The sequence below is a fragment of the Fusarium verticillioides genome, chromosome 5 (genome assembly GCF_000149555.1).
Source record: "Fusarium verticillioides 7600 chromosome 5, whole genome shotgun sequence".
Classification (NCBI taxonomy): Eukaryota; Fungi; Ascomycota; class Sordariomycetes; order Hypocreales; family Nectriaceae; genus Fusarium; species Fusarium verticillioides.
The window spans coordinates 3,150,525-3,177,523 of record NC_031679.1 but is presented as its reverse complement, the minus strand read 5'-3'; the positions used below and the strand labels follow the sequence as shown (position 1 = coordinate 3,177,523).

At 49.4% G+C, this 26,999-nt stretch overlaps 11 protein-coding genes across 14 annotated transcripts; 5 read left to right on the top strand and 6 right to left on the bottom strand.

Annotated features, from left to right (window-relative positions):
• Nucleotides 1–297: 297 nt before the first annotated feature.
• Nucleotides 298–2,981, bottom strand: FVEG_16516 (hypothetical protein). Its single transcript, XM_018905738.1, has 3 exons — nucleotides 2,862–2,981; nucleotides 2,491–2,677; nucleotides 298–2,352 (listed from the first exon to the last, which is right to left on the bottom strand). The coding sequence occupies exons 1-3, from the start codon at nucleotides 2,904–2,906 to the stop codon at nucleotides 410–412; spliced, it is 2,175 nt and encodes a 724-aa protein (XP_018755788.1). The 5' UTR covers nucleotides 2,907–2,981; the 3' UTR covers nucleotides 298–409.
• Nucleotides 2,982–4,465: 1,484 nt separating this feature from the next.
• FVEG_09081 (hypothetical protein) lies at nucleotides 4,466–4,921 on the top strand (the record flags this gene model as incomplete). The annotated part of the gene is made up of 1 exon (XM_018897998.1): nucleotides 4,466–4,921. The coding sequence occupies one exon, from the start codon at nucleotides 4,466–4,468 to the stop codon at nucleotides 4,919–4,921; it is 456 nt and encodes a 151-aa protein (XP_018755787.1).
• Nucleotides 4,922–5,170: 249 nt separating this feature from the next.
• On the top strand, nucleotides 5,171–5,838 carry FVEG_09080 (hypothetical protein; the record flags this gene model as incomplete). The annotated part of the gene is made up of 2 exons (XM_018897997.1): nucleotides 5,171–5,392; nucleotides 5,761–5,838. The coding sequence occupies 2 exons, from the start codon at nucleotides 5,171–5,173 to the stop codon at nucleotides 5,836–5,838; spliced, it is 300 nt and encodes a 99-aa protein (XP_018755786.1).
• Nucleotides 5,839–5,874: 36 nt separating this feature from the next.
• Nucleotides 5,875–6,597, bottom strand: FVEG_09079 (hypothetical protein; the record flags this gene model as incomplete). Its single annotated transcript, XM_018897996.1, has 2 exons — nucleotides 5,875–6,026; nucleotides 6,477–6,597. 2 exons carry the CDS (start codon nucleotides 6,595–6,597, stop codon nucleotides 5,875–5,877), a joined length of 273 nt encoding a protein of 90 aa, XP_018755785.1.
• A 1,027-nt stretch (nucleotides 6,598–7,624) lies between these two features.
• FVEG_16515 (hypothetical protein) lies at nucleotides 7,625–9,637 on the bottom strand. Its single transcript, XM_018905737.1, has one exon. It carries the CDS (start codon nucleotides 8,137–8,139, stop codon nucleotides 7,831–7,833), a length of 309 nt encoding a protein of 102 aa, XP_018755784.1. The 5' UTR covers nucleotides 8,140–9,637; the 3' UTR covers nucleotides 7,625–7,830.
• Nucleotides 9,638–13,528: 3,891 nt separating this feature from the next.
• Nucleotides 13,529–13,947, top strand: FVEG_16514 (hypothetical protein; the record flags this gene model as incomplete). Of its 2 annotated transcripts, XM_018905736.1 has the most annotated exons (2): nucleotides 13,529–13,870; nucleotides 13,930–13,947. In XM_018905736.1, 2 exons carry the CDS (start codon nucleotides 13,529–13,531, stop codon nucleotides 13,945–13,947), a joined length of 360 nt encoding a protein of 119 aa, XP_018755783.1. The 2 variants fall into 2 exon arrangements, with proteins under 2 accessions (XP_018755783.1, XP_018755782.1); XM_018905735.1 differs by lacking the exon at nucleotides 13,930–13,947 and having other exon boundaries at nucleotides 13,529–13,921.
• Nucleotides 13,948–16,725: 2,778 nt separating this feature from the next.
• FVEG_09078 (hypothetical protein) lies at nucleotides 16,726–17,895 on the top strand. Its single transcript, XM_018897995.1, has one exon. The coding sequence runs from the start codon at nucleotides 16,943–16,945 to the stop codon at nucleotides 17,726–17,728; it is 786 nt and encodes a 261-aa protein (XP_018755781.1). The 5' UTR covers nucleotides 16,726–16,942; the 3' UTR covers nucleotides 17,729–17,895.
• A 562-nt stretch (nucleotides 17,896–18,457) lies between these two features.
• On the top strand, nucleotides 18,458–21,362 carry FVEG_09077 (thiamine biosynthetic enzyme). 3 transcript variants are annotated; one of them, XM_018897992.1, is made up of 4 exons: nucleotides 18,458–18,759; nucleotides 18,812–18,823; nucleotides 19,083–19,963; nucleotides 20,014–21,362. In XM_018897992.1, the coding sequence occupies exons 1-4, from the start codon at nucleotides 18,464–18,466 to the stop codon at nucleotides 20,106–20,108; spliced, it is 1,284 nt and encodes a 427-aa protein (XP_018755777.1). In that variant the 5' UTR covers nucleotides 18,458–18,463; the 3' UTR covers nucleotides 20,109–21,362. The 3 variants fall into 3 exon arrangements, with proteins under 3 accessions (XP_018755777.1, XP_018755779.1, XP_018755778.1); XM_018897994.1 differs by having other exon boundaries at nucleotides 18,812–18,903; XM_018897993.1 differs by having other exon boundaries at nucleotides 18,812–19,963.
• On the bottom strand, nucleotides 19,977–20,821 carry FVEG_09076 (hypothetical protein). The gene has a single exon (XM_018897991.1). It carries the CDS (start codon nucleotides 20,740–20,742, stop codon nucleotides 20,362–20,364), a length of 381 nt encoding a protein of 126 aa, XP_018755780.1. The 5' UTR covers nucleotides 20,743–20,821; the 3' UTR covers nucleotides 19,977–20,361.
• A 111-nt stretch (nucleotides 21,363–21,473) lies between the features above and the next one.
• FVEG_09075 (hypothetical protein) lies at nucleotides 21,474–22,935 on the bottom strand (the record flags this gene model as incomplete). Its single annotated transcript, XM_018897990.1, has 3 exons — nucleotides 21,474–22,647; nucleotides 22,698–22,758; nucleotides 22,809–22,935. The coding sequence occupies 3 exons, from the start codon at nucleotides 22,933–22,935 to the stop codon at nucleotides 21,474–21,476; spliced, it is 1,362 nt and encodes a 453-aa protein (XP_018755776.1).
• Nucleotides 22,936–23,520: 585 nt separating this feature from the next.
• FVEG_09074 (hypothetical protein) lies at nucleotides 23,521–26,724 on the bottom strand (the record flags this gene model as incomplete). The annotated part of the gene is made up of 2 exons (XM_018897989.1): nucleotides 26,361–26,724; nucleotides 23,521–26,268 (listed from the first exon to the last, which is right to left on the bottom strand). The coding sequence occupies exons 1-2, from the start codon at nucleotides 26,484–26,486 to the stop codon at nucleotides 23,521–23,523; spliced, it is 2,874 nt and encodes a 957-aa protein (XP_018755775.1). The 5' UTR covers nucleotides 26,487–26,724.
• Between the last annotated feature and the right edge of the window lie 275 nt (nucleotides 26,725–26,999).

The following is a 26,999-nucleotide window of genomic DNA, read 5'->3' as shown; positions in this document are numbered from 1 at the left end:
GGGATGGGGGTCAAAGAGTTGCGATATTCCCCGAGGTTGGCGCCCGAGCCGTGGATCGTCTTGTTGGTTGCTCTTTACCTGAGGTCTAGGTCAAGCTAAGGCACAGGGCCTGGCGCAGAGAGCATAACCCAGCCACAACCTGCACGTCCAATGGCGCCATCATTAACGGGAACCTCAGAGCGAACATGGATCTGGGAGGGCTATTTCGAGACAAGGTGGTGTCTCGTTGGACTCTGCCATTGGCGTGCGCCACAACACCTGACTATCCCTCACGACCCTCCTTCATTGTTCACGAGGCTGCTTGATACAACCTTCCGGCACGACCAGGCCATCAACACGAGGTAGAAGGCCCGCGGGGCCTTCAACAGTCATCCGATGATGACCTAGGCGACTGAGCGCCACAGCCCTTTCATGCTCTTGGTGCAGATTCTGCATATCCCGCTGCACCGTACACTGGCTGAGCTGTCTGTGATGTCAGGCTGGGATAGCCCTCTGGGTATGTTGCAGGCGTGGGGTCCCATCGAGGAGGAGTTGCAGTCGGTGGGTGATGGCTCAGCGGGGTATGCAAACCGCTTGTTCCATATCCTCCGCTTCGGCTGTCGTAAGTCGAAACTGCTGGCAGGGGTGTTGTGTTGATACGCAGAGGCGGCTGCTGCGGACTGTGATGGCGAAGACCAGGGCTCAGCGTTCGAGATGCAGCCGTAGAGTATCCCGGAGCTGTAGTGTACGGCGTCCAACTAGGTTGAGAGCCTGATAGTGATCGAGGGGAAGGTATCGAGTCGTGATGCTGAGGGAGCGAGTATTGCGTATGGACATCAGGATGAGCTGGGGCCATGCTTTGCCCAGGAGGCGTGGGCAAAGGCGCATACCCTCCGTTGGTCTGGCTCATCATTGGGGGAGGAACCGGCGTGCTGGGATTGACGCTGTACTTGCCGATAATCTTCTTGAGGGCAGATTCAAGAATTTTCCATGGGAATACCTTGACGTCCTTCTCAATGTTGCGGGGCTTGGGGTTGGGAAAGCCCATGATGATCTTGAAGAACTCCTCGCTATCTGGCTTAGCCTTGGAGACTGTCTGCGGATGGAAGCCCTCCAAGTTACGGCGAATACGGTTCTTCTCCTCGACACTGAAACGGTTCGGCGCGGCGACCAGCTGCTCGAGAAGGTGAATAGTGTCGACCGATGTGACATAACACTCGCCTTTTTCGGCCCACCAGATGCATGATATGCAGATGCTGTTGGTTGGTCGCTCATTGACGCTTACCGGTTGGCAGGTGGCGTTAACTGTAGATCCCTTTTGTGTCTTGCGGAAGAGGACAATCCGACGACGGTTAGCCCACTCCTCTGATGTCCAGTTCTCGGCCATCGATTCCAGCTTGCCTGAGATCTTCAAAACAGCCTTGCCAGAATAAAGCGAGATGGGATGATAACTTGTGTTGTTTCCAGCATTGGCAGTGATGGTGCTGGTTCGGACAAGCTGAGGAGCACCGTTAGAGTGAGACGGAGAAGACATGCCCAAGGGTGTCAAAGGCGGGCGTCCAACCAAGGAAGTGTCCAATCCACCGGGGCCTCTCCCTGTGCTACCCAGCGTGCTCGGATAAGGACTCCATCCCGTCGTTGGACGCCGATGGTAGTGAGGGTCCGTGAAGCTCGTGCTTCTGTTGTAAGTACTAATCATGTCGCTGTTTGCTTGTGGGAATGTATTGGCATATTGTCCTTGCTGAGGTGGATATTCGTAGGTATTTGTACCAGGCTCTGATGGTAGCTGAGGCTCACCTTTGGGTGAGGTACTCGGCTGATCGATCGTGGTGGCAGGTGCCGCGTCCTCATGCTTAGGCATCTTAGTTGACCTCGTGATGTCATCCCCGGACCCTTCGAGATACTGAAAAGTACCAACGGGGATGCGAGAAATTTCTTCTCCAGAAGGACCGTCGAGCACGAGCGACAACGGCACATTACTGTTTGCACAGTTTGTGACCAGAAGCTGAGGCGCATCTCCAGTGCAAGTGTAGATAAACCCTGACCCCTCTTGTATATCTCGAGAGACGTCTTGGGCAGAGCACTTCTCAGACCCGAACACCAAGAACCATGTTGGAATTGGTGTCGACAACGAGAACAAATCGTATTGGGAAGAGAGCTTGACATAAACCTTGGTGCCAAAAACACCCGTTGCAGGTTGGCAAGATAAAACTGTAGGGCCAGAAGGCATATACTGTGCCACAGCAGCACTGTTGGATGCAAAAGATTGCTGGTTCAAGTGAGCAAACTTGTCGGATTGCTGCTGAGTCGGGTAGCTCTGCGTTGAGTACTGTTCGTAACCTGCATCTTGGTATCGGGCCACATCGTAACCAGCTAATATTGTGTTAGCAAAGGTTCAGTTCGGATGCTGTCAAAGCATCTCCACCAGTCTTGGGACGGCTCCAATACAGCACTTCATTGACTCCAGCCTCTCGTGGGCTGTCTTATCAAGCTTCGAGTATGTTAACTTACCATGCATGGAAGGCAGCTGGGCCTTAGTGTAAGTTGCCATCTCCAAGAGCCTAGGAGGGGAGTCCCCTCGTGGGTCTCCCCCGGTCTCTGCTCGAGCAGCTTCTTCGTAACGAAGCGCGATCGTGTCAGGCGATTCAAGCCTGTCGTCAACTCCGACGATGATGGGCTTTTGCGGATGGTAGTCAGGCTATGGATTGTCGAAGTCAGTGTTGAGCTCCCGAAACACTATGAAGGTGGGACGTTGAAAGACAGCAGAAGCCGATAAGAGGAGACAAAAGAGAAACGCTTTGCAGACTCGTGGGCGGCGTCGAAGATCAAAAGGGATCAGTTTGTCATGAGAGGGTTGGAACAAGGTCTAGGCTGCGACTCACCTCAAAAAGCTTGTAGGGAGGACACTGGAACTTGACAGTAGACATTCAAGCTGTCGTGAAGGGAGAACGATAGAGAATGGGTCTTGGTCCAGGGAGGCGAGTTAAGAATGTTGGCCAGTTGTCTTGGATAGAAGTAGTCTCGGTCGTAGTTTAAACCAGGTCTCGACGAGGTCTTATGCAGTGGGTTTAGGTCGGTGGGTTTGGGTTGACCAAGACAACGATCGATGTACGAGTCTTGCCTCTCGGAGATTTGATCTAGCACAGGGCATGCAGTAATATGCAGTGATGATGCCGTTGAATGCTTAGTGCTGTCGGTCAGGCTCTCCCTTGAATTGCTTTGGCGTCCTGGAGGTGGCGCTTTGAGACAGTTGAGGTGAATGGCGGGGATCCTACTGGAGAGATGTGAGGAACTGAGAGGGGTAATTTTGATTCCAATCCAGTCGAAAGACACTCGCATTCCAAGAGGACAGGTTTCCTTGCCCTCGGTAGCCTTGGTAGCAGCAGAACCTTCAGCAGAGGGAGAATGATAAACAACCTGGGGTAGTGAACTCTTTGACGCGGGAAGTTCAGGCTAGGGTGCTCGAATATGCGTGGCGATATTGGTCTTGACAGCTTATAGAAGAAAACAAATAAACAGATAGTGCCAGGATGGCTTGCTAACGGTGGCCGTCGAGGGTATGTTTCTGGAGACTCTGTCAGCTTTGGTCTTTTGCTGTGCATTAGGAGGGATGATGGCGTGGGCTCGCCACCTTGGTTGTTGTGCTTCGAGCAACACAACTCCGTAGCATTAACATATTGCTTACCTTTGCAGACAAGATTCCAATTGCGATCAACAGGGACAAACTGAGACCAAGGGTCAAAAAGAATGTCTCCAAGATTGTATTACACGTCGTTCAGCTGCAAGGGCGTACGAGGCTGTTGTTGGTCAGCTCAGCGTCAGGACATAGCTGTGTTCACGACAGATCCCGCGAGCCTATAGATCTGACTTGCGTGGATTGAAGCTAGAGCGTGGAAGAGAGACAGACAGACGGGTAGGTGGTTCAGTGCGGGTAAGTGACTTGACTTAGATTTGGGAACTGAAGAGCCTTGACAAACAATATTGGTGCAGGTGTCGGAGGCAGATGAGGGAGACGAAACATGAGAGAGCATTTCTTTTGGGAAGATTGGACTTGTGCATGCAAGATATTGCCCTGCATCAAGGGGAGATAGTGATGATTCAGATGTTTTTCGAAAAGATATTGGGCTGAAGGGCGGGGAGGCAAGGAAGAAAGGGCGAAACAAAACGAGTAGTTTGAGCTTGTGGAGTGATGTATCTCTTCCATCCCTTCCTGACGGAAGCCAATGAAGATGGGGAACAACTTGACTAGGGGAGAAATGGAGACGAATTGCAAGGGTAAGGGATGGAGGGAGCAGCAAAAGGTGTCGCCTGGTTGCTTTTGGCCTTAGACATTGTCAAGTCGAGTCTGCGGGACCCTGTCTGGCGATCCCGTCCCCCACTCGTCTATCTTGAAAGTAGCTCTTGGAGACGAGGGAACAACCATGAGCTTGCATAGAGAACAGGCCTGCAGTAGTGGCAGCGTTGGTTACAGTAAAGGAGCTAGGAGATGCTGGTGGGAAACGCGGTGGTTGTGGCATCTGCGGATGCTAGTAATCTACCACCTTGGCCGTTATGCCAGATCCTCAAGTGTCTCAAAGCCTCCTGCAAGGGTGACGGCAGCGTCAACAGGTGGGGAGGGGCTGTATCATGGGTTCGGGAAATGGTGGAGAAGCTTGATCTGAGTTGCTTCTGTGTGCCAGTCCTCAGGAGGCATGACTTGAGATACTTGACTGGTGCTCACATACAATCCATCATGTGCTACCCAGAGAAGGCCTTTGCTGTTTTAACATCTACCCACAAGCACCCCGAGGTCTCCAGGATCCATGTTGTCATGGTACGCCATGGCGGCAATAAGGGGACACCACAAACCCGTGGCAGCGTTGACGACAAACAACTTGGATACACCCCCTTTGATGAGACGTTGGGACTTTCTGTGATCTTGAGACCCCAAGAAAAAGCTTAGGGAGCAGCAGATGAACGCAAGGAGACGAGACACACTAGCCTCAAAAAGAAATATGTTTTCTTGGTATTGTGCATCTCAGCTGAAGCACCGCAAAAAATAAACAAATAAAAAAAATAAGAAAAGGCAAGAATTTGGGAAACAAAATTAAATAAAAGAACGGTTTGTAACGTGCCTGAACGATGGAATGTGTGCGTAATGCCTGCGGGAGTCTATCGGGAAGCCTAGGGAGTGTCGTTAGCAAGGGTCGTGATGATTGGTTACGCTTGGACGAGCGAATCGATAGTGGTGTGCAAGGGTGTCGGTAGTGCATGGTGCAGTGGTGCACGGCGCAGGCGGCATCAGCTGGGTATCAAGGGCCAGCCAAGATCGTTTATAAGGGCTGATGAGCGCTGTCCAGTGATAGACGTGGAACCCATGGGTCTCAAGGGAGGGAAGACTCAAGGGAGAGAAAGAGGGTCCCATCCCAGAAAGGTGCGGTCCTAACCGTACTGGGTCCGCTCCCGTCTTCCCGTCTCCATTTGTTTTCTCCTTTGTGAATACCCAGTTACTCGTTGGGGGGTTCATATTCCTCAATAGAACACCCCCAAAGTTCTTATAGCATGCGAGAACAGGATGTTGCAGCCGGCAGACCAGGGTTGATACGGAAACAGATCAGAGCCAAACACAACTCACCTTAGAGAGCAACCTTGAAAGAGAGATCTTCGGAAGCGGACCGCTGAAATTTCAATCTTTCAGATCACCGCGGAGCGAAATTGCGATGGAGCTCACTGTTCAGCTTAGCCTCCAACAATTGTCCCGATGATCAGTCGCGAAAAGAGCAAAAACTTCTGAGTTGACAGACTACCACAAATCAATGGACCGTATTGGCGTCAACGATCAACTTTATCGACCACCACTTCGAAGAGTCGATACCCTAAGGTGAGGATGCGCCAGGCAGACTAGGCGTGCAATCGTCAGCGAAGCTGGGACGGGCTTAATTCTTGCTCGCCGGGGGTGCTGGGAGTCCGTGTCGCTGAACAAGGATTAAACTTGATCAAAATATGACCCTGGTCCGCTGGCGTAGGATGATCAGTGATCGCCTTGTCGGCACTCTTCTGAGTCAAATCTGTCAACCATTCCAATTAGTCTCGTTTGTACTTTTTGTGCGTATGTGAACATTCTGTCAAAGCCCCTGGTTTCATTGGAGGTCTTCCATTTCTTCATAGATTGGTACCCTCATGAATTGACACCAAATGGTCAGCAATTACTGTACAATTCTATCACCCGGGTGGAGTAAAAGCGTGGGGCAAGGGATAAAAGGATGGGAAAGCCAAGGGGATACATGGGTCGAAGTGATCATTGAAGTTTCTCACACAGGCGTCGCGGTCTCTCACAGTCCAAAGACTTTGGAGACACACAAACGCCACTGGAGTCGACTCTTGAACGAAACTGAGGAGCCGCATGGGCCGTGATACGAGTTATAAAGCGAGGAAGAACAATGAGAAAATAATCAAGGAGGATGGCGATGGTTAGGGTTGTGAAATCAGAAGCCCAGAAAGACCGTATTGAACCATACCTCTTGAGTGTATGTGGAGGTTCCAGATGGAGGGGATAGCCCCTTGTTCTTCAACAGATACAATGGCTGACTCGGCCTTGTTCGAGAGAGATGTCAACAACTGTGGCCAAGCGTATGCCATCGGTGGCCATACCCATTCCAAGTTAACTTCCTTACTTCGGTATGCCCTGGCGAATGTAATGGGATCCTTGCCCGGCTGAATTTGATGCGCAGACTAGAGCCGGAAATATGACCTGATGATTGATTGGACTCGTAAAAAAAAATAGGATCCCGCCTGTCGAACTGTTTGTTTATTTGAACAAGGCAAGTATGCACATGAAGTCTCAAAGGGGAGTGCCACTTATCTTATATAACCTCGTCACTTGCCATCGTTAAGAGCCACTGGTTTTGTGTCCCCATCAAGGCAATTTACACACAGATGCAAGTAATTGCCTGCTACCCGCAGTCAGAAGCGCGCAACGCTACAGGCAGGGGTGTCCTGTGCGAGCCATACGCCCGATCAATTGCCTGAACCTCTGAAGGGGAACAGGCGCGCCATGTAAACCAAAACCCGACGATTCAATATGAAAGAACTGAGCGGCTCGAATTGTAATTGCCAGTCTCGCGATGGAGCAGGCAAAAAATCTAGTGGGTGTATTATTTCTGCTCCAGTTGCCAGTTGCCGGGGGCTATTGATGTAGCATGAGATTACCAGGGCTAGGTTGAACAAAGGCCTCTGAACGAACGCCACCTCGGCTCTTGAAAGGCTCTCAGACATTCAACGGAAAAGCTAAGGGAATCTCGCACTGGTTCTTTTGCTTGACGTTTCCCACAGTTCACAGCATCAAGGTTCAGAGCTCGAGACGCTTGACACTGTCTTGTGAAAAGGTGTGGGTGTGGGATCTGCACAGGGAACCGGGGTTATCACTTCAGGGGTGCAACAGTAGCTGTAGGGATCGTCCTTGCTTGTAGCGCCTAGCTTTACTCAGACCTGCTGATTGACCAGGCGAGCAAGCAAGACTGGCCCAACTGAGCTGTGAGATCCTGCAGCTTGTACCATTGGGATGCTAGTGATAGACATGGCGCGCGGGCCGCTCGCAAGGGAACCGCCTTACAGCAGTCATAAAGCTCTTGGTGGACGACGCGAACCAATTCAAATATTGGTTCAGGGAGACCAATCATCCCTTTTCACTGTAACCACAGTCCTCTTGAGGTAACGAAGTTGGGACTTGATTAGCGTCAAATCCTCGCACCCGCTCCCCACCCCACCTTTGGGGCCCAAGAACCCGAATCTCATCGGTCAGTACCTGAGAACATGCCTTGGCATTTCATCGTATTTCATCGTTATGTCATCATGGTAGCTTTCAACATCACTTCAGATGCTATCGTCTGTAATTATGCTTTCCAGAACCATCTTCGGATAGCACCTCCAGACGCAAGGCCAAAATCTCTTGACAGCTAAGTTGACAGCCCTGGAGCTTAGATTTTGTTGATATGAGGCGGTTATTCGAAGCAAAAGTGTGATGGAATCGTTCAACCCGACACTCGTGGAGGCGAAACATATCTCGTTCTCTACCCCGCCTTGTTCCTCCGGATTCCACTCCGTCACAGTGGTTGAGTGCCTTTCATGTACCAAGTCGACTCGGACGAGCGAGCTTATCCGATAAAGTGAGTTATGGCTCATGACTTCGCTTCACAGTTGTTGCACGGAGACCTGTGAAACATCTCCAGCGACGTTTCACAGATTTGCTTGTCCCAACCCGCGCACTGAGTCACACATCCTTTAACCCCAGCATGCAAGATGAGGCTTCCTGGTCCAGTTGTTCACCATCTCTGTCTGATATAAGACAACGCATTGGCAGGATCAGCTCCATGTGTTGAGATTTTGCCATGGTGCTCAGTTGAAACCATCCCGATTACCAGGGCTAGGTAGCTACAGCATAGGCTGTTCCAGGTCCGGGACATGTCTCAGTGAGCTCGAGGTGAATGGGGCCGCATTCAAGCCACGTGATAAGGATTGCCAAGTCTGCAGAACAATGAGTGAGTAACGCTTATTGCTCGGATGCTTCTTTGCTTCGTCGATGATATATTGTTCGTTCTTGGAGTTTGGTGCAATGATCTGGTGCACCATGACGGTCCAGAGGTGAATAAGCATCAGCCGAAGCGTTGGTGGAATTCGAAACAACCAAGCGGTACATGGCTTATGTGGCTATGCTTCGCGCTCATCCAAAGCCTTTGGAGAAACAACAAAGCTCTCGTGTTGTACACTTGATCAGGGGCATCTGAATTCGTCCTGTCTGCGGGAAGTCATACTAGTGACAGGGCCATGGGGGCGGTATTGCACAATGTATTTGTTGCAACTGGTCGGCTCAACCCGAGGGTATCCTCAACAACCACGCCAAAGCTTGAGTAGTAAAAGCTGAGACAGTTATACAGGGGAACAAAACGTGCACCCTCAGTTCTCCGGAAACTCCATGCCTTGCCATTCATACTCCTGGCTTGTAGGAAAAAGCAAATGCCCGCATCTCTGCACTGTAAGCTCAATGTCGTACCGCCAAGTTCTTCGGAAAGAGGGTAGAAAAAGATACCGTGTTGGCCCGCTGATGTAAAACTAGATCAACAAATTGAGCAGTATGCGTGCATTGCAGGCGGAAAACAAGCGAGCGAGGGCTGGTGCCGATGAGGTTGGTGGTTCTCTGAGATCATGCAGGTCAGGTAGCACACGCATCGCACATTGCACATTAGAGATCTGGCACTTTCCCTAACGTCGTCTCTTCCCCTCTTCCTGACCTATCGCGCGGCCTCCCTCGTTCTGGACAGCGTGGTGTGGTTGTACATGACTGCGCCTCTAGAGAAGTGCGTGCTTGTGTGTCGATCAAGCTACCAATGGGACGGCATTTTTCGCGTTGTACAACTTTGCAGGCCGAAGTTGGTTCGGAAGCCCATAGAGCTTTAACTTTTAATTGAGGGAGGCATGAATTGAAGCTCGGCGTTTGCTGATAAGCACAGTAAATATCTGAGGATGAAGCACCTCCACTCAGGATTGAACGTCGCAAATCAGGTCCATTTGCGGACGCGTTTGCGACGACACCTCAATTGCAGGCCTGAATTAGGTATATTGACAAAAGTTGTCGTGGCATAGAGAACGTTTGTGAGGTTGAAGGAGGACATTTACTTCAGCGTTTGAAGTCAAGAGAAGGGAGGAACTCGCCCTTAGGAGCCAGGTATTGCCGGGAGAGGAAGGTCTTGCTCCACTTTCTCCCGTTTGCATCCAAATTCCCATCTCGCCTTCTCAATTCCGGATATCGACAGAGAGTGCTTCCTCATCCAATAAAATCCAAAGATCAGACTGCCTTGAAATGATTTTATCGAGGTAGGTATCTACTAGGGAAGCAGGTATCAATCTTGAGACTGCTCCTAGGTATCCTTACAACGTGCATGTTTAAGGTTATGATTGAGGCCTTCACACAATCAATTCCGTTGTCCGAATATGGTATTCCATCACGAAGGACTCGACCTGCTGAGATACCTAGCACAGATGCGACAGAAGACGTTGGAGAGAGAAGGGAGTCTGTGCACTATACTTGCACCACATTTCTGCTCTTGATGTTGGGTTTGACTTATCATTGTGTCTCAGATGCTGCTATTGTGGCCGTTGGATCTATCAATCTATTCTAGCTCACTGATGGTCCATGAGCGAATGCTAGAGGTGTCCGGGTCTTCGATCCGCTCATGCTCAAATCTCTCACTCAAAGTCACATTGATGCAACTGGTACTTACTGCTCCAACCCTAATCAAGGTTGTGCAACATCCTACAGTTCTTCTTCTACAAAACTACCCTGGACTGACTCAAGGAAGCTGAGCCCAACACCAAACTCGTTACTTACGCGTGCGTGAGAGACAATACTGTCAAAGTATTGGTTTCGCACTGCGGTCGATGGTGAATAGAAACACTAGACCGCTGGTGAAACTAGGGGCCCGAAATATGTAAGTTCGATGTGATAGTACCGCACCCAAAAGCAATAACCTTGCTCGCGATTTTCGGTGACGGTCCAGCCCGCAACAGAGTCGGCGAAAGGAAAAGAAAAAGCAGTAAACTGAGCTACTGGACTTTCGCACCGAGAAGCGATTGGATAATCCACCTTGATCCCTTCGAAGGCCGGCCATGCCCGACAACTCTATTGGTGGTACATTGGATGTACATGTAGCCTCCCGTGGAGGGGCGATGCTGTTCAAGATCCAGATCCTAGCTCTGTCCAGAGCCCACATTGGAGCAAAGTCTCGCTACTACAACGTCCATCACACGCCCCCCTCCTATGGCCAGTCAATCAGCAGTCTCCCATGTCGTACTGTACAACATATGAAGCCTCCCGCGAAACGATGGGATAGAGGTTTACTGCATACATCCGAGGGGAGTGTTTCCAGTTCGGCGTTGGTGATTCAAGCTTGTTTTTAGTCATTGAGCTCTAATCGTTAGTTAACAGACTTAACTCCAATCATCCCCCTTGCCGACGAGACGCAACCAGGATAAAGGAATATTTGTACAGAATTTCTATATCAGGAGATTGAGGGGGAATGAACTCAATAGCTCAGCGATACATTGCCTCCCTGCAGCAGCTAAAAGTAGGGATGAACTTACGCGACCGCAGCCTCGGGAAAAGCTGTTCAGGTAGCCATGCCCTCAGCTCCTTGCTGTCGGGGTATGCAGCCGTCCGTCTCAATGAAATGATACCTGATATGATTTGAAGGGTCTCTAGGCAACGATGATCTGACCAAGTCCCTCAGCTGGCTTGAACGAGCCAGGTTACGAACTGTGTGGTTGAGACGACCCCTGTTGAGCTAATGGGGACCCGGCTCTTAAGCCACTGTGAACCGCGTCCATCACCCAATGGACCACAGGCAGATGAACCGTAAAACGTCTAATGTCGCGTGGCTATCGATCGCCGGCCCTATCGCCCCAGTCCATCTAGCAGTCATTCTGATATATCGAATATTACATATCTACTCCGTACAGTGTACACCTATGACCTCTCACAATTAAGGATTCACGAAGGCAACTTCGAATTTGCTTGTGGTAAGCATTCTCCTTCATCATAAGAGCGACAAAAGCAAAAAATCGCTTTCCTGGGACATTGCGAATTGCTTGTGCAGTTTCCAAACGGGAGATTCTCCGAAATGACGTATCTTAATTAATGTCTTTGGTGCAGGGTACGATCTTGAGTTGCATCTCATTTTCAGACGAGACAAGCACATGAGATTGCGTAGGACTGCCACTTCTTGTTTCTCGGTAATCTCGAACTGTTTCGTTGTAGTGGAAACTGTAGCAGTTTGGTGATGTACCTTGATTTATCCTTTTCCATGTGGTATATGAGGATGAATATGTCATGCTTTTGAGAAGTAATACTTAGATATGAACGGCCTGAAGGAAATATGTGACGTCTTCGACGGCTAGGAAAACCTTGGCACAATGAAATCCAAACGTTGAATAGGTACACTGAGTTCTAACAGGGCTGGTTGACACTGTTCCTGTATGCATGCATGCGCGCTTCTATCCATATTGCTATATCTCAAACCAAGCCAGGTGATCTGACTATCAAGTTTTTAATGTTCTCGGGTTCTCAAGACCACCCTGGTTCCTCTGAAACCGAGTTGCCGTGAATTTTATAATGGAAATCATCTTGATGTTTTCAAAACACGTTGTGGGTGTATGCCTGGCCTTGGGACAACTCGCCGCAGGTACAAGGCAGCAAGACGAATACGATCCCTAAACGACCAAGGCCAATTATAAAGTATTTACTGTAAGGGGCTTCGTTGCACTGTAGTTGTCAACTGTTGACAAGGAGACTCCCAGTCAATGATTGGGCAGCAACGAGAAGATAGTCCAAGTAGGTGGCCATGGCTGATCCGTAATCTTTCGCCCTGACGAGCTTGCGCAATATCATTGTGTCTTCTGCCTAACAGGCTGGTTAACGAGATGTTGAGGCTCTACAAGGGTAAGGATGTCATCCTTCTGGACGAACTCAATCGTGCTTTGGCAGTGCATCCTTCAGACCGACATTCAACGCGAGTCAAACGCAAATGGAACACAGACTCTTCATCCAGGACGACCGCAAAGTCGACCGCATTAAGGCGGGCGGCCTGAGCGCGCCCAGTAAGAAAATAAAAAGCAATCATGAGCCTTTAGCTCTCGAAAAAGCAAAAGCTGGAGCAAAAGAACCATATTCATCTACGTATGGTCTGCATATTAAAACTCAAGCCTATCATAGGCTTATGTACATCCGTGTGGAGATCCCGGTAATTTCGCATGGCGTGCCGATCTCTCGCAGTTAGTCTAAGCCTGTTGTTGTCTCTTTTGTTTTAATGCCATCGCGTCGCTTATGTACAGTATCCAAAAAACCGTATCACATCGGACTGTGGAGAAGAGAGAACTCCCACCGCACGCTACTGCTCTGACGGACAAGGCTGGGCTCAGGTGAGGCTTCTGAATGGGGACGGCCATGTGGTCTAGCGGAGATATTGGATGCCGCTACGCGGGACTAAGCTCCTTGGTCCGGGGCGGGAAGAATTGCATTGACGGTATTACTCTTTTGAGGCTGCTGCATATTGTCCCCTCCCTACGGATACTGTGTGCTGTACGGCGACGGAGGGGACACCGCTGGTTACAGATATACATACAGGTAGGGGATGCGGGCGGGGATGAGGAAGAGAGGCCGACAGGACCGTCAATCTTGCTTGGCATCATCTATCCGTGACCCGTGCTCCCCCCTCCCGGCCCTGCCTCTGCTCTTATCTTGTCTTGTCTTGTCTTGTCTCGCCTTGTGAGCGGCATCTGGAGTCTGGTGAGACACGGGAGTGTCAACTGGGGTATCCGCTGAGATCGGGTCTGTTATTTCGCTACTCTAGCCTCCAGGTCATTACAATGAGTTAATTATCGTATGCCTGTCTGCGTAGTTACTAGAGTAACTAGTTTTGAACAGAGTTTAGTACTGTGACGGTCTCGATCTAAGGTACAAGACCGAAATCGTCATATCACTGGATGTACGTATGAGTTGCTACCCTAAGTTGCTGCACGAATGGGGCGGATGCAATGCTCGATCTGCCCTGATCTACAGAATGAGGCTGCATGGTCAGACTTGCATTTCTTTGTCTGCCGAGTCTCCCAATCAGTCTACACTTCTGAATGGGGTTACTCCAAGTCTCTCAGATCAACCCCTCGTCGAATCTTCAAACCCGGTTCCTTTCAATGTATCATGCGCATCACTCGTCATATGCAAATGAGAAGAGGATGCTCCAAGATCAAACCTCGCAAATCTAGCCTCAATGTGAGACATTGCGTGCTATCGTCTGTGATTGGATTGTTCATAATGCAGCGACTTGGCTCACCGCCATCTCAACAGTGGAAAGGAGGGCATCCTGTTCGTTCTATAGCCTCACACATGGAACGAAGGCAAATGTGCAATCACTAAATGGGCAGTCTTTTTACTCTTGTTGAGGACTCTGCTTGAAGCGCACATGACTGTTCCCCTCTCTTGAGAGCGATGCTACTGCGTCTGCAGTCAACTTCCCAAACCAGAGATACCTGCATCTGCGCTGCGGAAGACGTGGTGAGCGTTGTTTTGCGAGTGTCTGTTCATGAGGCATTCAATTGTTCACCGCTACAGAGTTGACGAGTCTCGGCTCGAAACTTGAGCAGAAGAAATGAGGCACGAAACGTAGAGCATGCCATGCAGGTGTTATGCATCTGTTACAGATTTGAAGAGCGTCATTCGTCAGTCAGCATGCACACTTGGATAACATGTTGAGGCTCTTTGGCGGTGTGGCTGTTTATGTCGACGCGCATATGCTCAGGAATGTGATGCTCAATAGTCTGACTTAGGCCTAACCTTAAGCTTCTTGAATACGAAAGCGAGAGTGTGAAGCTGGTGAGAATGAGAACAGTAACAGACTGTGACTGTGGATCCAGTACACCACCATCACTGACTGTTATCAAAATTCTCTACACAGAGCAAGAAACCATAGGGTAGTTCAAATCTTGTTGAATAATGTGTATGTCTAGTGCGTACAGTGGAAAGGACGCCATGAAGTTATAATGTTTGGCCTCATCATGGCGATGCTGCTGAGAAGAGGATGTTGGAGCCACCAGGGATGCCACATAAGAGAGCTTGCAGTCGCATTAAACGAATACATAAAAGTACATACAACAATCTAGGGGTGTGAAGAGAACAAAATGCAGTGGTTATCGAGGTTCGATGCTATTAAATGTGTCTTTCACCGATGATATTCCTGTGAATGCTTGCTGTTAGAGATGCAGCCCTTAAGGGTTACCTAGACTTACAACCTATACCATTAGTTAACCAGAGCTAGTGCATTTATTTGTTTGAGGATGTCCTATCTTGAAGTACACTGTTCTTCAGGCCATTGCTGCGCGCCTTTGACGAAGGTGTTACACAATATTTACAAGAACTAGACAGATACTAGGTGACAGCTCCGCCAAAACATCAAAGAAGAAGATATAGATCTCCATATATGTCTTAATGTCTTGGGAGAAGGACGTCGTCGATATGACTCAAATACACCACCTGGGCCTGTGCGTATTAGCCCTTGTGTGTTCTCACTTAACCTCTGCTGCAACCCTTGCATCTATGAAGCCATGAACTAGAGCTCGGATCAACAAGCAATGACACAGGTATGACATTAAGCAAAAAGAGACGAGAGAGATAAACCAACAATTGTTTTTAGGTCGTCCTTCAGTAGCTATAACAGAACCCAGTACCGCAATCTTACGGGTGCTGCTTCGCAGGGTCGTAGTCGGGGTTGGAGCGAAGACAAGCCATTTTGCTATTATTAAACTAGGCGATACAAGTGGTATTGAAAAATGGCTAGGTAGAATTGCATCAAGTTAGTCATGCTGCTGCCTCTGAGAGGTAGAGCTTCGTCTTGCGATGTAGCTATGAGTGAATGTTTGATCCCCTCTTGGAACTCTCCTTCACATGACCCCTGGCCTGGACATTACACGAGAAACAAAGCTAAGTGGTAAGTTAACCCGCCCAGAAGCTCGGCGGATCAATATTGATGGTCTCTGGATGGATCTTTAAGTCACTATATGATTGTTTGATGGACTGGAGCCCAAGATCAAACCCCTATTGTTTGCCAAACTCACGAACTGTAGCCTTTGTCAAGTAAGACTACCTATTCACGCAACTCCCTCTATTCAACACTCGACCCTTATAAGGGAGACCGCGCCTATTGGTGTTTCCCTTATTGATATGTACTTGCGGCGACTGAAGTGTGCATCACCTGAATGACCTAAGATGGCTGGGTAAATCACATCCGTGCCTTCCACAGATTTATATGCGCCATTCAATTTCAGGTTCAAGTTTGGCCCTTATCAAGTTCAAACTTCTTGGTGCCTGTTTTGTATTAAGCGAATGCTTTTGAGTTTTCATATAAAACTGGAAGACATATAAAACTGGAAGAATGTATCGGAAAAGGTGGAATTACTGAAATGTTGGCGTCCGAGCTATGTCGCCGTACCGGAGTTCTGGCTTACTAGAAGTATTACGTTCTTGTTATGTCGATTTGCTGACTTCCTTCAGAGCTAGGATAACAGAAGGTGGCCTTTCGTAATGGCAAGCAAGAGTGCCATATCGATCTAGAGGATGGATTGATGCAACACCACCCGACGCAGCCGGCAAACACCCAGAGAAGATGGGACAATGAAGAACAGATTGGGTAGCGATTATCGGCTGTATTGATGGGAGAAGGGTAGTGCTATGTGCAAACACGAGATGAATTGTAGCTAGTGTAATCGATGTCGAGTCATGACAACTCATGGATCACTGAGTGACACGGTGATATGCCAACCAGCCTTAGGTATGTTGTGATAAATGAAGACCATTGCATTCATCCTCGACCGCTACATGAATTTCAGCATCTGATAAGTCATTCAGGCCCTGGTTGCTTGTGAGGAGGCATCTCAGTCGGGATCGAAATCCTGTACCAGAAGATGCCACCAGCTTCAGAAATACAAGAACGTCTAGCTACAGATGAGATGTAGTTCTGACAATGTTGAAAGCACTTGCTCATTATGGAATCCTTCAGTGTAAGGATGTCAAGGTAGCTTCTCTGGACTCTATCGTATATGGCATGTAATTGTCGAATGAGATGAACAGTTTAATAATAAGTTGTCCACATATGTAAGGCTCTGATGTCTTTTGTAAATCTGGTGCCAAGATCAATGAGCTCCTACAAATATATATATATATATTGACCTCGGGAGGCTCGTTTGTCTGGATAAATTTGTTTTCGTTGACCTACTGTTTGTAGTCGAAACCACGTGATTGTGCCATCACATCTTGAAATGTCGCCTGCGCTGACTGATTCTTTCTAAGCCAGCATATGAAGTTCCCTATCATCCCTCGCAGACGAGAACTTGGAGAAGACTAGCACCAACAACCAAAGCCAAAGAATTAGCCTCATTTCTCAACATGAATTATCCGCGCCAATTACCAGAGGCCGTAGATGCACTGATAGGATTCCGCGTAGAATGCCACGACAACATCAACCTTAGCAGCATTCGACCTCGTTGTTACATATCTGACGACGACTTCTGGCAGGCTGCCGAGAGCCATCTATCTTGGAAGCCTGTCAGAACACCATTCGTATCGTTCTTCAGATCATGGGAGAGAGCTCTGAAATGGAGGAAACGTCTTATTAAAAGAAAGGGGAAGGGAATCATGATTGTTGCGGTTTGGTTGAAAGACTTGTCTGGAGTCTACGATGCATACAATATCGCACAATGTCTTATAGACCATCAAGGCCCGAGCTCAAGCAGTGAACTGCGAGAGAAACTCGATTACTTTCGTGGAGAACTGCTCGTTCAAGGTGGCATCGACTACACGGAATACAGAATCCTGGCCTGCTTCCAGGGCGACAACCCCGAGATCGAAAGACGACCCATATCGCCACTGCTCAAAAGTCCCGAGAGGAGTCTTGCTATGTCTATTCCAAGAGGAACTCTGTCAATATACGGCAAGTCAAATCTGAGCATCACCCAGCAATTGGAGTGCGAAATGTTGAGCCTCACGGGGGTTCGAAACGATGTCAAGCTGTGCGTACTGGTGCTCGCAATGTGTGACTGCGAAATGGAAATGGAAATGGAAATGAAGGAAGAAAACAAGAAGATGACGATTAAGGCTACAGAGCGCTGCGGAAACTATGTCTTGAAATTCGTATCTCGCAGCTGTAACTACTATTTCGACGTTTCCTATTAGCCAGCTCGATGGCACTCTTATCTGGACGCAATGCAGTATGGTCTCATGAATGCTATCAGGTAGTCAAGCAGTGAAGCTAGAGTAGTTATGAATGCAGCCGGCTCGCTTAGAGAAAGATCATGCCACCTGTTGCGAGGCAAATGAATACAGCCAATATCTTCCTTGTGCGTGGTGATGTACATGTCGCTCATGGATGTAACGATGCAACTCGAGAGAAACAAAGATAGCTCCTGAATGTTTAAGAGACATCATGATGTATTTTCATTTCTTCAATACGTATATTCTCATATGTTTAAACTCATGCAGCCAACCCCAACATCATATCATGAACTTTACAATCGTCTTGCCAGGTTAGGTGGTGATGCAGCTCAGTGCCATGTCAGTACCGGAGCCCTGAAGCTCGCCAGTGAGCTAGATAATTACACACTTGATGATTGGCTGAACAAAATCTCATTCGACTCGGTATTACACCTCCGATGCAGCAATAAAGTTAAAGAGTGGGTTGTTGACATGTTCATTCTGTCATGTCATGGCCGGTTAAAAGCCGCATTCAGTGGAACTGAGGATCCCCCACCTTGAAGGACATTCACATGCTCAACAGCTGGGCTTTTCTTTGTATTGTACTCAGTCTTTCTATTGTAGGAAGTGCTTTACTATAGATCAGGCACTAGATAAGTTACTGGGGATGAAACGAAGGCCAATTGATGTGGCTGAGTTGACATCATGATACATGATATGGAGGGGGATATTGCTCATGTCATGATGTGCAACCCCGGCAGTCATCTTCAACTAACAAGAGACCCCCCACACACTCACCTATCAAAACACGCGTCTACAGTAGGTAATACTCGGCATTGCATTCTGTTGGTCCAGCATCGGCCGCTTTGCTCCGTCATGATATCAACGGGTTACTTTTACCCCTCACCTGCGGGCATAAAAAGGTCAAGGCCGTTCGTTCCATTCCCAACTCTTCTTCTTTCCCTCTTCATCAATTCATCGACTCGACCCAAGACACTCGAAGAATATCCAAGGTTTGTATCTGCACTGCATCAAAGGGCTGCTCTGACACATATGATATGCTAGATATCATAACCTGTACGGCTCTCCTAAGCTATCTCAGCAGCCATGGAGCCTTTCAGTGGTAGTCTTGTCCAGACCTGATTGGGACCTCTCAGGTAAAGTATCATGCATGAGCCGGTGCCCATTCTTCTCTCATCAGCATGATCAGTCCAGACTGGTCGTGCTGATGATAGGGGGATGTGGCTGAGATTATACGGCAAAACTTGATCTGGATAATACCAGCGAAAGGATCATGTCATCTCCCCTATTGACCACCCGACTCTAACAACAACAGGCCCAAGATAGAAATGGCCCCTCCCGCTGCTGTCTCCCCTCCCTCTCGTTCTGCAGAGCTTGCTACATCTACCAAGCTCCCAGTCATGAGCAAGAACATCAACACCAAGACTGTTGAGGAGATGCTCGGTCAGTGGGATGACTTCAAGTTTGCTCCCATCCGTGAGAGCCAGGTCTCCCGCGCCATGACCCGTCGCTACTTCCAGGACCTTGATAACTATGCCGAGTCTGACATTGTTATCATCGGTGCTGGTTCGTGCGGTCTGAGCGCTGCGTACATCCTTGGCAAGAAGCGTCCCGATCTCAAGATCGCCATCATCGAGGCTTCTGTTTCTCCTGGTGGTGGTGCTTGGCTTGGTGGACAGCTCTTCTCCGCCATGATCATGCGCAAGCCTGCTGATGCTTTCCTCCGCGAGGTCGGTGTTCCTTATGAAGATGAGGGTAACTACGTTGTTGTCAAGCACGCTGCCCTCTTCACCTCTACCATCATGTCCAAGGTTCTTCAGATGCCCAACATCAAGCTCTTCAATGCCACTTGTGTTGAGGATCTCATCACCCGACCTTCCGAGGAAGGCATCCGCATTGCTGGTGTTGTCACCAACTGGACTCTTGTTTCCATGCATCACGATGACCAGTCTTGCATGGACCCCAACACTATCAACGCTCCTTTGATTATCTCCACCACCGGCCACGACGGCCCCATGGGAGCTTTCTGTGTCAAGCGCCTTGTCAGCATGCAGCGCATTGAGAAGCTTGGTGGTATGCGTGGTCTTGACATGAACCTCGCTGAGGATGCCATTGTCAAGGGAACCCGCGAGATTGTTCCTGGTCTTATTGTTGGTGGAATGGAGCTTTCTGAGGTTGACGGTGCCAACCGCATGGGTGAGTTTTATATGTCCATTTTGCTACGTACTTCGTCTAACGTACATTAGGCCCTACCTTCGGTGCCATGGCTCTCAGTGGTCTGAAGGCTGCCGAGGAAGCTCTCAAGATCTTCGACACTCGCAAGAAGCAGAACGATCTGTAAGCGAGACCATCTAAGAAGGTCACTGCTGGGAAAGGGAACGTGTGAATTCAGGATCCTGAACCTCGTCTCTCATTCGAGGCATCGAACCTTGTCATTCATTTAGCCTGAGCGACTCAAGTTTGGAAATCATGAACCCAAAGCCGGATGTCCCTCGGAAGAGAAGCCAAATAAAGCAATACTAAGTTGAACAATTGTCTGCTATGTCATTAATCTCGCTGTCGTGATATCATAATTTCGCCCACTTGTTATATCGTCACTTCTTATCCTCCACCACCTCTGTCACCTCTGTAATGTCCTTGGCCTCATTCTCCCTCGTAGGAGGGAACTTCATCCCTCTGTTCTTATCATTCGGATGTGCACTCGGTCCCCAGCCTCCAAGGCCGTCGGCCATGGCAACTCCTCCAAGTCCAGAAATCGGCCCAGCTGTTGCGCTACCCGCGAGTTGATTCTTTCCGACGCCGGGTTGAGTATCAGCCCAAGTGCCGAGCTCATCGCGAGTCTTGCCCGTATACTTTAGTATATCTTCATCGCTGAGTGGTACACTCTTTTTGCCGGCTTGGAAGCGCTCATACAGCGTCTTCTTGTCCTTGGCCTCTTCGGAGGGATTTGATGAGGAAGACGACGAATTGCCCATGTTGGTATTGTTGATAAAGAGGCTTCTGATTTTGGTTGAGATGATGTTCTTTGCAGTAAAGATGACTGGAGTAGTGAAGATGGCCACTTCTTGGCAGGTGAGCTTCTAGAACATCCGTATTTATAGAATTTGCTGGGGCGAATGGTCGTCGGAAGCTGAATGCCTAGCGTCACGAGGCACACAGCGTATTCATACAAACAGGGCGATTGATTGACACCCTCAGCCCCCGCAGATCCCGACTTGCCATGTCGTATTCCCGATCTGGTTTCCGAATATCTATTGGGCGTACAAGACCAAGGCAGAGTATTGCCGTCCAGTTATCCTATCATAATTCAGCAAAGCTTCGCCTCGATCTTTCATCCTTCATCTTATCTAGCCGCAAGACAGGTGCCAATGAACACCGGCACACTCTAGTCGAGTCAATGGGACTCAAGACTGTACCAAGTGATGAAAGTGTTAGGAGGTGTAAAGAATCTTTAACTAAAAGGCTCTTGAATGACTTTGTTCTCGCATCTGGTTGCAAAGTCTCTAGTTTTCCTCCCCTGTGACCCCTCAACATTGCAACGCTTACAGGAGCAACTGTTTCACTGGAGGATTTCTGATCATTTGCAATTTGGCACTGAATACACCTAGATTATGTCTGAAATGCCTTATGATATCAATTCCTGCCGAATTAGTCTCATCGGTCAGTAACATTTCCCTAAGTACTGAGATCTCATACACATGAGATTCTACTTGAGATACTCCTTCTTACCAACCCTCTCACAAACCTCCTTCAACACATCACCCAGCCACTCATAATCCCCAATCTCTAAGTAAACCTGAGCACTGGTCCTGATCCAAAACCTTCCCCCATGCAGAAACAGCGCCACAAACGTCTTGTAATCGTCAATAAGCGTATTCAGAATCCACTGGAACGCCGTCTGTGTCTCCTCCGCTGAGATGGCAACCTCACCCTCCTTACCCTCCACAGTCCAAACAGGCAACGCAATGTTAGCCATGCCGCAATTTCGCAATGTGCCGGTGCTGTTCTCCATATATGTCGTGCCCAGCTTCTCAGCTACTAGTTCGCTGCCTTTCTTGTTCAAGTCCCAGATATACCCCAAGATGGCATCTTCTCCGCCGAGGACTTCTTCTCGCCATTTGATAGCGTCCTTTACGCAAAGATAGGGCGAGTTATCAAGCGTGCCGACAAACTCGAAATTGATGACGAATGGAGATTTGGAGCTGGGAGGGAGTGGTGTGATGCGTTTCACCAGCTTCGGCACGTACCCGTGGCTGGTAGCGAGTGTCGTTTGGATAAGTGCCTGGTTGCGCTGAGGCACGTAGAAGACGGCGCATCCTCGTGGTACGTGAAGCCACTTGTGGCAGTTTGACACGAAGAAGTCTGGGTCAGCGGCGGAGATGTCCAGCTTTACCATTCCAATGCCTTGAGCGCCATCAACCATGCTCAACACGTTGAGACGACGACAAGCCTTCACCATTTCTTCCCAAGGGAAGACAACACCTGGTCGAGAGGAGACAACATCAAACGTGCAGATACGAACCCGCTTGCCCTCAGACTCGACTTTCTCGACAGTGTCTTCAAACTTCTTGATGATCTCGTCGTCATCGAGAGGATATGTGAGCTCGATCTCACGATGAGTCACTTTCTCGTCGTAGTAGTCAACATAATAATCCGCGACCTTGCCGCAAGCTTCGTAGATGGTCGAGAAGCTGATGATGACGTCTTTTCCGTCTTCATTCCACTTCATGTTTCGATAGACTGTGTTAACACCGGTAGTGGCGTTTGAGACAAACACAACACTGTCCACTGGGGCATTGAGAAGCTTAGCGACAGCAGCACGGTTCTCATCGAGGATTTTTGGGTATTCATAGCGAATGAATGGGTCAGGGCGAGCTTCACTAATAATTATTAGACCAAAGATCACAATCAGATGATCGAGTGTATTTACCTCGCATCCTGATACTCGCGGAATTTTGTTCGGACAGCCTGAGGATATGTGCCGAAGGAACCTATAAGTCATGTCAGCTAAAGTCTCACTCCCACTTCGACTCTTTCATACCATGGTTAAGATTTCTCCACTCGGGATCAAACATAAACTCCTTCTTCATAGCGCTTCCAAAGACTGAGGTGTTAGTCTTGCCCCGCACAGGAAGCTGATGCGAAGATCCTTGACCAATGGAACCCATGATGATGTGTGTCTTGTATATTTAGATGCTAGACGTCGAATGGTTGTATGTTCGTCCCATTGAACGTTGTTTATGATGGATGGGCTTGACACGACAACTTATAGATTCTCAGCTCATACGATCATGAGTCAAATGATACTGTCTAAGTTAGTACGAGCTGAATACCCCACATCTTCAAGGTCAACGACGCCCTTAGTCGCCAGAGCCGGAACCGACCCCATGGGTACCCGCATCAGGGCGTGGTAAGGCGCTCTTCGGAGAGCAACAGGAGTCATTAACAATGCTCAACGCCAGTGAAATGAGATACCCAGAGCTTGGGCAGGGTCCCCAATTCTCCAAGAGTCACCTTGGCACGCGCCGATCGCGGCGAATAATTAATCAGCATGTAAGTAATGAAGTGAGCCTTGGAAAAAGAAAGTCAACTTTCATTCAATCAATTGTAGTGTAATGCTACTTGGCTTATCCGCCATTCCCAACGCCGTGTCATAAATGCTCCGAGGGATCTAGGCCCCGATGTTCTCGCTAATCTGCGACTCTTTGTATGTGTACTTTGCAACCGTCCGTTGTAGGACAACAACCTCTGCCCTAGGTGCTCGTAGGTGTGCCAGACCTGTGAATCAGCCTTGCCGACTTGCGTATCCCGACGCCCGTACATGGTGGTATAGAGAACTCTTTGGTGATGACTGGGCGTGGATCGCCCTGGCTCAGCGCAGATAGCGCCAAAGCTGCATCCGCTTCCCTCTGTGAACGAACATGCTTCATGACAAGGTTGCACCGTTCATGTGAAGACACCAACAGTCCATGCGACATCTCTGGTGGCAGCATAGGCGCCGGACTTCCAGCGAGATCCTGGCCGCGCATGAAAGATGCTTGGCTACGTCGGATATGTGCCTGCTTTCGCGTGTTATGCGAAACAGGCAGTAACGGTTCCGTATGATGCATCACCGGCGAGATAGATTGCAGTTGTCCAGTTTCTGTGAATGGTTTCGGGGTATCTGGAGGGAGTTCCATTGTTGGCAGTCGGTCGAAAGGTATGATATCGCGGGGATCTGATGGCTGAGGCCTCAAAGGAGCCAGTCGTAGTGAACCTAGGGTTCGCTTGGAGGGAAGAGACACTTCCTCGCCATCAATCTTCTTGCGCTTGCGCTCTCGTGCTCTCGACTTGACTAGGCTGGCTATCGAGCTTCCGTGGAGAAGCACCCTTTCAGGTGTACTGATTTCATTCGGAGGCGCCATCTCATCGCCTAAGAGGTGCACCCTTGTCTCGGCGCTTCGCAGAGTTCGCCCATGATTGGGATTGAGCGTCGAGGGTGGCATACTGGCTCGTTCTAGAACACCTGGTGCAGATTTGCGTGACCGTTGGGCTCTAGTTCTGACTCTACTAGGCTTGCCTTCGGGTATCTTCGGAGGCGTGTCGATAGGCGTTACGGTAGGTGGGAGAGCCTCTGTTGTTTTGACAATGGCCGGTGGTGTAAAGATTGGTGTTTCTAGGGGATCGTGGCCAGTGATCCTGTGCAGCTCTTTTACTATTCTCGAGCTCCAATATGCCCCCGTAGCCTTTGTATCACGGAGGGCAACTGGGTAAGCTGCAACAGGGCGTTTCATCTCGGTCTTTTCGGCGTCCTCAGCAACACCACTAGACTCCCGCTTCTTCTTAAGTTTGGGAGGCTCGGGCGTTTGCCATAGCTTGGGGATTTTGCCTTGTAGATCAGATACCCAGGCGTCACAGTCCCACTCAACCCAATAGTCAATAACATCGCCCCATGAACTCTCTGGTGGCTTGGTGTAGTTGACGAAGACAACTTTACCACCTTTTGCGTGAACTGCTTTGGCGAATTCTCTAACCATAACCTTCAGCCCATGGACTCGTAAACTAGTACCAAGGATTAATAGGAGGTCAGGACATAGAGCCAAGTCGTGTGTAACAATGGGGCTGATCAGATGTGCGTTGGGATGCTCCTCGCCGTAGAGCACAATGTCGGGCCTTAATTTTCCGACACCTAATGCTCGTTTGCCACGTTCTTCTCGAGCAACCGTGGCGCCTACACAGTGAGGGCATTCAGGCTGCTGGCCTGACATTGTCTCTAGCTGGCGTTCGTCGTCATCCCACGAGCATACGCGACCGCACAAGAAACATCGTAGAAGCTCCAGTGATCCGTGGAGGAAAACACACTCCACGCCTGACTTTGGAAGGTCGCGACGCAGATTTCTCACTGCGGTCAGGGCTTCATCTGTCGCACATTGATCGGATTCTGTTTGAGAAGCAGGCACCGTGCTTTCAAATTTCGGTTGACTGCATTGAGACTGCTGGCTGGCTTCGTTATCCGACGACTGCTGAGACTTGTCTGAAGAATTTGTGTCGGTCATGGCATTCACCTCGTCGACCATCCGGTTGAGCTGGTTTATGTTGGCTGTCGACTTTCTTGAAAAGCGCCCGCGGCTTCCAGGGCCATCGAGGAGGCATGTCGATAGTCCAACCTTTTCTTCAATCTGATCAATGTTTTGAGTGTAGCAGCGCACGAGCTTGCCACGGTCTCTCAAATGGCTGATGAAACGATGTGAACTTGTTGGTTCAACATCCCTAACCTTCTGGCGTAGCGTGGTCGCGAATGTGTAGAAAACAGATGTTCGGAGAGGATCTGACCATATTGACGCGTCGAACATATCCTTTCCTTTCATATTAGGCAAAGTGTTCTTGCCAGAGCCAAAACTTGCTTGCGATAAGTTGATTGAATTTGAGGGCGGGGTATCGTCGACTTCTGATGGCGATGTGCTGCTGCGCCGACTTGGGGCGTCTTCTGAGGATGTGCCGGAAGAAAATGGGTCAAACAAGACGGGCGGAGGTGATGATAGAGGTGAAGAGCTTGGTGGAATTGTAGAATCGGCTAAGTGACTGCGCCGTGTCCTCCGGAAGACTGACGATGGTGGAATATTTAGACCCTCGGGCGGAGGGGAAGACAGAGGAGAACTCGGAGGCTGGGCCACAGCTATTGTTGAACGGGTCGTCCTGGGATTGACCACGGGCATCCCATCTGAGCGGACCTGCTGCTCTTCATCGTCCGGGTGGCCTTCGACCTGAATTGTGTCTGCGATCTTTTCGTGTTCCGGTTCGGGATCTTCAAGTTGAACTTCTATTTCTTCCTTCATAGCGACCGGGCCCTCCTCAACCTTGGCAGACACATCGTCAACTATTCTTCTCCTCTTGGCTGGCCGGCGAATGTCCAAGTCGGTGGATTTATCATCGCTTGAGCCTTCGTTCAGACGCGCCTGTTGCGCTGCCGCGTCGAATTGGGCGCTGATTAGAGAGTAGAGACCGTTTTCCGAACGAAAGTCCTAGTCCGATTAGCCATTACCGACAATTGAGTGTACCAAGAGGTCACTCCAAAGCGCATCTGACAAGCGCTGGAGTGTCTGATAGAGCTCACAGGAATACCCGAATTTGTACTAATTCCAGCACCGGTTACTACGATGACCTTGCGGGCTTTTAGTAGGCCATTGGCGATGTCTTGTAGTTCGTCCTGGGAGTCTCTGGAGACGTGTATAGTCGGCATTGTGGACAATGTGAACAGAGAAAGTCGGCCGCGTCGCGATACAGTTGCAGGCGGGTCTGAGCCGCGATCGCGTGAAGCCGACGACGAGATTCACAAGAGAAGCTTATAACAGAGAGGTTCGAGAGGAGCTTGTCGTCATTATGGTAAGGATACGGTTGTTTCGCCGGGAACGTGAGTGTCTGTGAGGTTGTTTGTGGTGTGAGGTTCAAGTTCACTTAGTAAGGTTGTGGCGGGCGAGTGACTTGGGAGTTAAAGAGGCCCAGAGCTGGGGTCGCGACCGGGAGGGGACCGCGCCGAAGTCGAGTGATCGTCAATGGCCGGTATAAGCAATGATAACAACCAGATTATTACGAGCTAACTTGAAGCCGAAGCGTGCCTTTTTTCACTGCTTATTCAAACCGCAAGTGCAGAAGCAGAGAAACAAATATCCAGAAAAATGCCAGAACGCGAGCCCAGGACTTTGTGTCCAAGTCCCTGTTATGTGACGCGCTCTTCCAGAAGGCTGGGCTGAGG